This window comes from Triticum aestivum, chromosome 4A (assembly GCF_018294505.1).
Source record: "Triticum aestivum cultivar Chinese Spring chromosome 4A, IWGSC CS RefSeq v2.1, whole genome shotgun sequence".
Classification (NCBI taxonomy): Eukaryota; Viridiplantae; Streptophyta; class Magnoliopsida; order Poales; family Poaceae; genus Triticum; species Triticum aestivum.
The window spans coordinates 541,524,728-541,536,451 of record NC_057803.1 but is presented as its reverse complement, the minus strand read 5'-3'; the positions used below and the strand labels follow the sequence as shown (position 1 = coordinate 541,536,451).

The 11,724-nt window shown below is 45.4% G+C and overlaps 1 protein-coding gene across 1 annotated transcript; it reads left to right on the top strand.

Moving 5' to 3' along the window:
• The first annotated feature begins 761 nt into the window (after window positions 1–761).
• On the top strand, window positions 762–3,091 carry LOC123082247 (B3 domain-containing protein Os03g0619600-like). Its single transcript, XM_044504614.1, has 5 exons — window positions 762–931; window positions 1,381–1,501; window positions 1,599–2,052; window positions 2,130–2,347; window positions 2,529–3,091. Exons 2-5 carry the CDS (start codon window positions 1,400–1,402, stop codon window positions 2,787–2,789), a joined length of 1,035 nt encoding a protein of 344 aa, XP_044360549.1. The 5' UTR covers window positions 762–931; window positions 1,381–1,399; the 3' UTR covers window positions 2,790–3,091.
• The last annotated feature ends 8,633 nt before the right edge of the window (window positions 3,092–11,724 follow it).

Sequence of the window (11,724 nt, the reverse complement as noted above, 5' to 3'; positions counted from 1 at the left end):
GTGGTATTATTTTTGAATAGGTGCTTACTGCAACTATCACACTCGATTGGTTAGCTTGCTGCTGCTATTACTTCAGATTTGTTGATATTGCTATTTATTTCATGTACTACTTTTAAATTTTAGAATGTACCAATAGTCATCTAAAGAATGAATTAACAATAAAGTTATGCTCTTCAGTCAAATCAATTTACTGGGAATCATACCCATGCATATCCTGATCAACGATCCATTCATTGTCTTATGGCATAGTTGCTCGACCTGGCCCATTTATAGGAACCGTTGTTTTTTTCCCGTTGCAACGCACGGGCATTTACACTAGTAAAACTAAACCAAATCAGATCGGGTGGGCATCACGCATAGGGGTCGTGAGAGAGAGTCATTCCCTTTTTCTCCCGACGAAAAAAGAAAGTCTTTGGTTTTGGCGCTGATTGTTTATTTATTTACTATTTAAAGCGCAGATTTTTTTTTCCATTCAAATTTCACCTAGATTTTATACAATTTTGCTCCAAATTTGAAAAAAGAATAGTTGTCTTTGCTCTAAAAACAGAAACAAGACTTCTATGGATTTGACCTTTTTTTCTAAGATGAAATCCAACACCCTACTCTCATCGGCCGAACCGGTGGCGCCAACTTTCTGTTTTGCAAACTTTTTGACCAAACCTCCCGCTTATACAAGACGGGTCTACAAGTCTATGACCGAACTGATACAATGCCAGCCTAGGGCCGTAGAGTCCCATCCCATCCCATCAGAGCAGCAGAGGCAGAGAATGAGAGGGCAAATCAGGGCATCCTACAGGCCTTCCGTTCGGTGGCTCCACTTGCTTCTTCTCTCCCTCCTCCGCCTTCCCGTGGTATCCATTCCTGGTTCTTCAAGTTCCAGCAACACTTCATCGTTGTGAGCATTGAGTACTCCCTTCCAGCCTGCACTGCAGTGAGTCCTTCGCTGTTGTTTGCTGTATAGCATTTTGTGTATCTCTTTTCCTGTGCATTCTGCTTCTTTTCCTCCAGTCCTTTTGTTGGGTTTTGCAAGATTTGCTGCCGCTTAGACAAAGGAAACTTTTAGAAATTCCCACAGTGAGAAGCTATACAGCTTTCATTCTTGTTGGAGACCAGTTAACTTGATGGGTGCGTGCAGGGGCTGAGCATTTAGGCGCTTGCAATCTGCTTGAGCTGTAGCTGGTCCTTCCCGCCAGAAACTCTCTGTACTCTCTGTACTCTGTTTCTTGATTCTATCTTGATATACCGCAAGCAGTCCTCATGCATGATTCGGAAAAAGAAAAATTGATGAGTAGTGGCAGCCTAATACAAAGTGCTGCAGAGGATAGCAAGATTTTCTCTCGCTGCCAGTGCCAGTCATTATCTATGTTTTTCTGCTTACAGGACATTAGTAGGCGGCGAGATGAGAAAGTCCTGCGAGTGCTGCAAGAGATACTGGACTCATTTGCATGGAAAGGTCAAGTGTTTCTTCACCCACATGGACAGAAACTCTAGCCATAGCATGGTAAGCTCAGTGGTGTGTTGCCTTGATAAGTAACTGAATCAGTAGCAATAAGACAATTTTTCAACTAATACTCGTATTTTTATTCACATTTTTGTAGGTCATACCAGAGAGCTTTGTGAACTATTTTGGGTGGAAGCTATCAGGAACCATTGAACTAGAAGCCCCCAATGGTAATGTGTACGATGTCGGAATTACTGAGCGTAGGAACAAAACAGTACTCCGATCTGGGTGGGAGGCGTTTGTGGACGCGAATCATATAGTAGAAAGAGACTCGCTGATGTTCCGATACCATGGAAATTGTCGCTTCAAGGTTGTGGTCTTTGGTGCTAGTGGTTGTGAGAAAGTGGTGTCATGTTCTGCTCGCACACAGAGCAATATCAATGATCAAGAACCAAGCACAAATTCTACAGACATTTCAACCAGTTCCAGTGATGGTAATACTCATTCGTCAGCACGAGGACGATCGGATGATTGCCAGAGTGGAAGCTCAGGCCATTGTCGAAAACGAGCAAGGAAAGATGCAATACCTTCTCGGTCAGAGGATTTGTCAGGTTAACTTTAAAACTGGTTTATAACGTTTTATCCCATTATATGGTACTCCCATTTTACTCTTGAAACTATTTTACAGAAGACAGTCCATGTGAGCACGAGTCATCTGAATCGGAAGATACTAAACGTATTGGAATAACACCCGACCATGATGATACAGACCCATACATGATGTCACTGGGTGCCCGTCTATCCCAAATGCAGAGGAAGAAAGTTCTGAAGAAAGTTGGAGCCATTGCATCAGATCTGCACATCTACGTCGCAGTCATGACCACGACCAGTGTCCGTGCCGCCCTAGTAAGTCTTGTCTAGAGTAATATTCTTCTGATTTTCAGTTGACAGTTATTTGTTTTGAGAGAAATCAGTCCATATAAGCAACTATGTTGTTTCACCACAGTAGTTTCAGCAACAGTCCATAATTGCAAGTTTGCATTTTATTCTAATATGTTCAGTATTCTGCGTGTATATGAACAAACAGACCTTTGCCACACAATACTGTGACACGTACCTTCGGAAGGGGAGCCGGAGTTTGGTGTTTCAGGCAGAGGGGAAGAGCCAGCAATGGCATGGTGAGTTGCACGACACCAATCGTGCCCTGAGGATATTTGGAGGCTGGACTTCTTTTGCGAGAGACAATAACCTGCGGGAGGGGGACATCTGCCTCTTCGAGCTGATGAAAAACAAGGTGGAACTGAAGCAGAAGATGATGGTCTATATCATTCGCCGTGAGCGTTGCTAGTTTAGTTTCACGCTCTTGACAAGAGGAATAGAGGTCTCTCCTCTTTGTGCTGGCATTTTGTATGTTGCTGATGGTGGGGCTCTTTGCTGCTTTTGTGATCTGAAAGTAGAACTGTGGGCATGGCCAGCCATTCTCTGGAGTGAGTAAGAAACCTATATCTGTAGTAGCTTAGTTTCAAACAGACCGTGATTTCTTACTTCAGCGGCAGCCTTATTTTGTGGCATGAAGTTCAAACTAGTTGTGTTGACGATGTTTGTTTGAGGAAGCCACTTGATTGTTTGTATCCTCTGAAGTTTAATGAACTCGTGATTTTAGTTGACTTGTGTGCTTCCCTGGGGTTGATGCAAATTCATCGCATATCAGAATGTGCTCACTACGGTAAATCCAACCACAAAGAATGTCCAGGAATTAGTGAGACAACGTTCAAGATGGCGGGAAAATTCATTTGAACCGATGGATCTTGCCTTCACTAGCTTCTGTTTTTTTGGCCTAAACATATACAACATCAAAATCGGCTATGAGAGCTGTGCCATGATAGGATTATGAAACAATTGGTGTACCTGATGAATAAATATGTATTTCTGCTTTATACTTATTTAATCAGTTTCAACTATATTAGAATCAGACACCATTATTTTGAAATTTTAATATTCCCAATCTTAACGAGGCAAAAACAATTGAGCTATGTTGTCAGGTAGTACCCTTTCAGTTTTTTTTATGTCAATCATTAAATTTCCAAAAGTCTTGAATTCCTTTTTTTACCATTGAGTTGTTTGAATATTTTCAAGTTCCAATATACTTTATTCAGAATATCTCTCATTTTTTTATACTTCCATAGTTTAGAAAATTCCTGTTCAGAAAATTGCATTGTCTTCCCTTATCACTTTTCATGGTTTATTGTACTTTTTGCACGGTTTGTTTGTTTCTCGCAAAACAAAATCCACTTTGTTTCAACAGACGACGATCCAGTCGTGGTCCGTAGCGTCCCTCTCGCGTGGCCCCCCTCGTGGTCGACACGAGAGGCGTCAACCCTAGCTGCCAGCCGTCCTGACTCCTCCCCGCCTCCCCCTTCGTCGCCGTTGGGGGACAGCGCCGGTCAGAGCCCTTGTGCTCGATGGCAGCGGCGGAGGGCTGCTCCTCCTTCTCGGGTTGTACGCCAGCGAGGGTGCTGCCTCTTCCTCGATTCATAGCGGCGCGGCGGCTCCCGACGGAAGCGCTTATGGTGGTGCGGGTGGAGATCGACCAGAGGATGGATGTGGGGTTGGGCGTGGCCGGTGGCGGTGGCGGCATCCGACCCGGATCCGATCTTGGCGGTGGCGGCGGCGACTCCGGCCCGGATCCGGCCATGGCGGTGGCGGCGTCCCCTCCGCTAGGGATGACGGGCCAGGTGGTGGGTCCTTGTGGCAGCGCAGGTGGCGATGGATCTTAGGATCCTGCTCCCGGGGACGTCACAGGACGCATGTGGCGGCCGGAGCTTCCTCCAGCATTGGCGACGCTTGATGCAGGATCGCGGCGGCAGTTACCGTTGTATGGGTGACGACAATAGAGGGCGGCGGTTGGTGCTCCCTGTAGTGCCCGGAATCAGGGCGGCAGCCCCTCTTCATCGACGGCGGCTGACTCCGAGGTCGTGTCGGCGGCTCGAAGTCTAGATATCGAGGTGGTGACCGCCTTTCTAAGGCTGGTGGCGGTACAGGACGTTCCCTCCATCAACAGATCGGATTCGATGTGACTCGGCAGGTGACACATTCGCCTCTTTCGGAGTTGTCGGGTAGTGCCTGCCACCGGCGGATGTTGCGCACAACGTCTTATGCGGAGACGTCAAGTCATGCTTGCTACAGCCAGGTGCTACACAGTAGCTCTGGCGGAGGTGCCATGTGCCCATGTTTAGCATGTTGCTGCTGGATCGAAGGTGGTGCGACAGTAGCGGGAGGTAGGCAATATGGGACATCTTTATCTTTCGTTGTCTTCTCCAGAGGTATCCGGCTATCGAGGCGTCGGTAGTAGGATAAGGGTGGATAGTACAAATGGCTTCAACGACAAATTTATGCACTCCGGTGGAAACACAAGATCCCTGATCGGGCTATGTCGATGCGCGCCTATGTCGTGTCCTTTCTGAAGGTGGTGGGTTGAAGCTTGGCTTTGAGGATGAGAATTCGGAGTTCCACCTTGTGGTGGACTCGCCATCATCGGCGCACGTGCGACGATTCCTTCTTGATGGCATAGCCCAGGGATCGTGTATTTTTTGTTTTTGATGTGTTTGTAACATAGGGTTAGTGGCTATCTGGTGGAGTACTGATGCGAGGCACACGGCCTTGGGTTTTTTCTGCTTTATTTGCGGGTCGATACTGTTCCGGACCAACACAATAGCCTTTTGTGACTATGTCCCTCCCCAAGGATTTGCACCGGTCACCTCACTTCACAGTATTGTCCCTGATTTAGGGTATTCCTTTCATGCCACCCTGTCGGTTTCACCCATCTTGCGTCGGTCATCGGAGCATATAGGATACCAACGGGTCCTAGATCAAGGCGACACAAAAGATTAATTGTGTCGGTCATCGGAGTAGTACCAACATATGTGGCTTGCCTTTCAAAAAAAACACATGTGGCTTGCAAGGTTACGCCTCCACCTTTACCCCAAACATACTACTCCTTTTCATAAGGGTCCATTGCGGAATGGTGAAAGTGCATCTAATCCCCATGGATTAATGTCCATGTATCTCAAGGGACTAATACTTTTACTATATTATCTCAGGAAACTTCCGTTAGGTTGCAACAAAGGAAATGAAAGGTGACCCATGAAATTATCATGAAGACAATTGTTGGCAAGGCCAAGGATTCTTCATTTTCATCTTAGTGATTCAAGGTCATGTTGAGTCTATAGACATGTCGATACTATCAAAAGGGAATGATGATGTTGTGCGAGTTTCTTTCTCTCGGTGTTTAAAGATCAAACTCCAAAAGCCCTCAAAAGCCTTCATTCTCAAAAGCCCTCAAAAGAACAATGAGCATGTTCATCAGGCAGAGGAGCAGAACAATCACAATCAAGTCAACCTAGACCTCAATCTTGTCAATGTCCCAGTTCATTTAGCACAAGGTTGTGGGGTGGTAACTATAGACAAGTAAGGGCCTCTTTGATTCATAGGATTGTAAAAACACATAAATAAATAAAAGTAGGATTGGAATGTCATGTCCATTGGATCCTTATAGGATTGAGTTTGTTTGATTATGTCACGGGAAAAAAACAAAGGATTTCTTCCAATAGGTTGGAGTGGTTGTTAAGGGCCTCTTTGATTCGTAGGATTTTAAACCGTAGGAATAGGAAAAGTGTAGGGTTGGAGTGGCATGCCGCATGCCCATTTGAATCCTATAGAATTAGCAATGATTGTTTGATGCCACGGAAAAAACAAAAAATTGTAAAACGAGGTTGGAGTGGATGTTAAATTTTCTATGATGGTACAAAAGATTCCATAGAAAAAATTTCTATGAGATCCAATCATATGAATCAAAGGACCAACATAGGAAAAAAAATCCTAAGAATTTCAATCCTTCAAAAATCCTATAAAATTTCTTTGAATCAAAGAAGCCCTAAAATTCCCGTGGAATGTAGTACAAATTAACGGAATTGATAATGGCCAAACGTCAGATTTCTGACGTCCCGCGCCAAATGACTGTTTCATCATCTGATCTGAGCACAAATCTTAAAGTGAAAGTCCACGGTCACGTCCACCGTTCGGTAAAAAGTTTTCTCATCCCGAACGAATCCCCCTGACCGCACTTCTCTCTTCCCCTCCCTCGCCTCGGCACCGACCACGGTCGCGTCTTCTCCAAGCACGGCGTCCATGGGCGACGGGACCCTCTTCCTCGTATTCTCCGTCTTATCGAACACCGGGGAACTCGGACGCTTCGCGTTCGCTCGGAGGCGACGACACCATCCTGCACCACGGCGTCCTCCACGGCCAAGTCTTCTCGTCCTAGCACGGCGACCAGGTGCTGCCCATGAGTGACGGGACCATCCTCATCGTCTTGTCCGGCCGCTCAGGCGCCCAGGAACTTGTCCGTTGCACATGACCTATCAGTTGAAGGACATGTTCAGTTTTAATGTCACTAGCTCAACACCGATGATGATTCACCTTGTTTAGCTTAATTTGTATGATGCATGTTTTGTATGATTCATTTTCTTAGTCATTCATGGATTGCAGAAACTTTTTTACTTTGATGTGATGCTAATTGACCAATTTTCCATGGCAATTTTTCGAAATTATAGTTGATGGCAAGTCAATATATGTTTTTGCCATGTAAACACAAAATATGTTGCCATGTTGCCTCAACTTTTGCTGCCATCCAAAATCTAAATTATTTCTTGCCATGGCAAGACATCATAATATATTGCTATGGAAACACAAAGTATGTTGCCATGTCGAAATCATGTTTTCATTGCCATGGCAAGAAAACGTAATATGTTTTGCCATATTTCTGAAGCTGCCAGTACTATTTTTCCATGGCAATTTATAGATGTTGTTCTCAATTAACCATGTAAATTCTTTTGGAAAAATGCCATGGCAATTTTCTGAAATTTGTGTTATCTAGAACATGCAGCCTGTTTGATTTTTGTGTTTTTTGTATTATTTCAGCAATCACAATTTGGAAAACAAGTTTGTTCTACAACGTGGAAAGAGTGTATGTCAGTAGGTTTCCAATCAGCTCATCTTTTTTTGAGATAAAGCTCATCTTTTCTTGTGCTTGTATGCATGACAGGAGCTTCTTCAACCAAACAAGTTTGTTGTGCTCAATATACTTGCATGAATTCGCATTCTTTTATGATACCATCTGTGCTTATTAAATAGTTTCACCATGGCAAAAAATAGAGTGAATTTTGCCATGGCAAATCAAAAGTAAAATTTGCCATGTGCATAAGATTATTTTTGCCATGGAATAATAGAGTAAACTTGGCCATGGCAAATTAAACTAAAACTTGCCATGTGAATAAAAGTTTTTTTTTGCCATGGAAGAAATAGAGTAAATTTTGCCATGGCAAATTAAACTAAAATTTGCCATCTGAATAAAAGTATTTTTTTGCCAGGGAAAAATAGAGTAAATTTTGCCATGGCAAATTAAACTAAAATTTGCCATGTGAATAAAAGTATTTTTTGCTATTTTTGCCATGTGAATAAAAGTATTATTTTGCCATGGAAAATGCAAAAATAGAGTAAAAGTTGCCATGGCAAATTAAGCTAAAATTTTCCATATGAATAAAAGTTTTTTTGACTAGAAAAAATAGAGTAAATTTTGCCATGGCAAATTAAACTAATTTTTGCCATGTGAATAAAAGTATTTTTGCGATGGCAAAAATAGAGTAATTTTTGCCATGGCAAATTAAACTTAAAGTTGCCATGTAAATAAAAGTATTTTTTGCCATGGAAAATTAAACTAAAATTTCCCATGTGAACAGAAGTATTTTTGGCATGGCAAAAATAAAATAAGTTTTGCCATGTAAAATTAAACTAAAAGTTGCCATGTGAATAAAAGTATTATTTGCCATGGAAAACATAGAGTAAATTTTGGCATGACAAATTAAACTAAAATTTGCCATGTGAATAAAAGTATTTTTGCCATGGCAATTTTTCTATTTTTGATTTGCTAGTTTGTGTGCAATTGCTAGCTTTTTAATCCCTGGGGTCTTTGTGGGTTTTTGTGTGCATACGTTGGGACTTTTTTTGGCCCATTTTCTTTAACATGGATGTATCGACAAGGTTGCTCATGAAGGGATTCTAGAAAAATAATCTTTCTGGCGAAAGAGGTGTTCGGGCTGGAGCGTTTCTGCATCGAACGACTCTATTCGGCAGATCCCCATCCTAGATCGAATGTTTTGTTCGGTCTGCCACCTGCCCAGACCGAACGTCCGATCCTTATCGAGGTCCCAAATTAATCCTTAGAAAAAAATACTACAGGATTCAATCCTACGAATCAAACGGCCAATGTAGAAAAAAATTCTGAGAATTCTAATCTTTCAAAGATCCTATGAAAAAATCATTTGAATTAAAGAGACCCTAAAGCCGTGGAGACGACGGTGGAAGGACGGAGGCTGTAGCAGGAGCGGAGGTCTCTGTCGAAACCGATGTCATCGCCTCCTTCTCGAGGAGCGAATGTGCCACCCTTCGCCCTTGGACGGCTGGGCCGGAGCGGCGGGAGGCGAGGGCGGCCGCGGCGAGAGCAGACGCGGGAGCTGGAGCGGTGGGCGGCGGGGAGCCGGCGCTCAGCCCGGCAGGAGTGGTCGCGTCCCCGACAGCGCCCGTCTCCGACGCGTCCCCGACAGTGGCCCGTCTCCATCTAGAGCTCGACTCACCTCTGCTCCAGTGCGCACCATGTCCTTCAGATATGGCAACCGTGGCCTTAGACATGGGGCGGCCTATGTCTTGGGCTCCCCTCGCTGACGAGGATGTTGAGGATGAGGAAGAGGAGTTGGCCCCGTTGACACCACCGGCGGCCACAAGCTCTGTCTCAGTAGCTCCGCCGACTGAACCCTGTGTGATGCAGAAGACGGAGGCGAGTGAAGGATGGCAAGAGGTGCTGCCTCGGCGCGGTCGGTGCTGTCCGGCCTCACCAACTCTGGCATTGCCCCCTTGTCCCATTCCGGCTTGGCTCTTTGGTAGGTGTTGCAGATGTCTTGTTCCTGGGCATCGTGCGGCTGATTGCAGAGATCCCTTGAGGTGCTCCCGCTGTTTGGAGAATGGCCACTGGGCGCGTGGGTGTCGCAATGCTTGGCGTCCATTCAGCTCTCTTGCATGCCTTGCCATGCCGCCACGGTCTCGCCTTGACAATGAGCATTGCGCAGCTCTAGCTTCTTGTGAGGGTCCGATGAAATCCCAGCTCCCCTCCAAGGTGCTTCACCGCAGGTCCTGGGCATCGGTCGTTTCCACTCACGTTGAGTCGGGAACCCCATCCGATGTACTGCTCCGGTCCACTATAGCAGCACAGGCGGAGCTCTTGGTGCGCGTTGGGAGCTTTCTGGAGCGAGCAGAGGCTGCTCTGGGAAAGCTCTCTCTTGTCCCGGCTGTGTTGCAATCCGCTCCTACGCCACGTCCTCCCAGTGAGGTTGATGTTGGTGGCTCAGTGGAGAGCAGTGTTGCGGAGCTCTATGGTTGTTTCTCCCCTAGAGCTGTGGACAACTCGTCACCTTCATCTACCTTGCCCACTGTGTTGTCTATCGCTGAGGGCGGGACCATTGCCGTGGTTGTGCCTCCGGTGCTGCAGGTGATGCCCGAGCTTCAAGTGGTATGTGCGAGCTCTGATTTGCCTCTATCAATGGAGCAAACGATGGTGGACACGCAAGCAACCACGAGTGAGGGACATGATTCAACTATGACATGTGAGCAGAGTGAGGTGAGCTCGCTTGGGCGCTCACATGTGATTTTGGCACCCGTTCCACCGCCGCCGACGGATACTTCGAATGCTCTCTTTGCAAAAGAGCTTTGTGACTTGCTCGCTAGTGTGGAGGCTATTATTCCTGGAACTGGAAGGGCAATTGCCTGCCTCCTGACAGGATCGACATACAAGGGCAAATGCAAGAAGGCGAGCGATTGCCCTCGGACCGGTTTAGTGCAGGAGAAGTCACTAAGGTGCAAAAGCAAGAAGAGTGGCGTCATAGGTAAGGTGCCCGCGGCTGCTTAGTGGATGATTCTCGGTCCCTCGGCTCATCCTCGCGACTGGCCGTCCTCACGGGTTGGGTCGTCATTGTGGTTTTGGTGTGGTCCACTATCTTTTGTTGGGATGTTCTTGTTGGGTTCAATCGTGGTGTACAAGCGTTAGGAGCTATGTTTGTAGTATGTTGGGAGGGTTTGGTGGGTTGCAGGTGTACTCATGGGGTCTCATGAGTTGGTGAGTAGTCCAATTATGGTCTGATTGTATTGGTTTTAGCTCGATTTTCCGTAAATTAACTGGGCAATTCTCTTCTTCTTAATTAATCGATGAGGCAATTCTTTTGCCTCCGTTTCGAAGAAAAAAAAGCCGTGGAGAAGATGCTGTCTTGGACGTGACCGAGAGAGAGATAGACAGGCACGACAGAAAAAAAAATTGCTCAGAGTTATGCTCGGCTGCTCAATTTTGAGCAGCAGTAGATACTTTCAAACTCCTCGAAAGAGAATCTTTTGAAAGTTAAACCCGTTCTACAGTGGCTAGCGAATACTCTGGAAGATGCTGGAACCTAGTCTGAACAAACGGACAAAATACCCTGCTAAGATCTGAATAGACTACCCAGTAGTAGGAATCTAGCTGTAGAATTTCCAGATGCACATATGTTTTCTGACCAGCCATGTAGCCACAGCACAAGCTCGCAAGTTTCATTCTAAAGATCTCAGGTCAGGTCAGAACCCGAGCGATCTTCGGCGCTTTCACACTTAATAAAAAACAATTGCGTGATGATTAGGCACAGAGTGGTGAACATATATACTATGTTATTTTAACACCACGCCGTTGATTTCGTCCGCTTCCCACCTAATCAAGCAACGTAGCTGGCACACGGCAGGATGCCCGAGAAGCGACACAAAAAGAAAACAAGGCACAACTCGGCACGAGACCAATTATTATTTCCAAAATGAATTGATTGAGACCACATTATACGCTGTCTGTTTACATGAATGAATTAGCTACAGCTACGGATCAAGGATTCATATTCTCCAGATATGTTGCATTGGACGCAAAGTAATCCCTGATAAGCTTGGCATGGTCTTGTGCCCTATCAAAATTGATATTCAAGCGTCTGAACTGAGATACCACTCTTGATCTCCTATAACCTTCCTCCAAAATCATCACGAAAATGGACATCTCAAAATCATTGTCATCTTCTTCCTCCTCTCGGACGAGGAGTCGTCGAAGTACATCTCCCCTCAACCTCTTCATCTAGTAGTTGCAATGTTGAATGATAAATTTGATCAGTATG

Bases quoted from the DNA above. Each gene is read 5' to 3' on its own strand.
- LOC123082247 (XM_044504614.1), top strand. From the start codon at position 1,400: ATGAGAAAGTCCTGCGAGTGCTGCAAGAGATACTGGACTCATTTGCAT. The intron at 2,053-2,129 runs GTTAACTTTAAA...ACTATTTTACAG, and splicing joins TCGGTCAGAGGATTTGTCAG to AAGACAGTCCATGTGAGCAC. The intron at 2,348-2,528 runs GTAAGTCTTGTC...ATGAACAAACAG, and splicing joins CCAGTGTCCGTGCCGCCCTA to ACCTTTGCCACACAATACTG.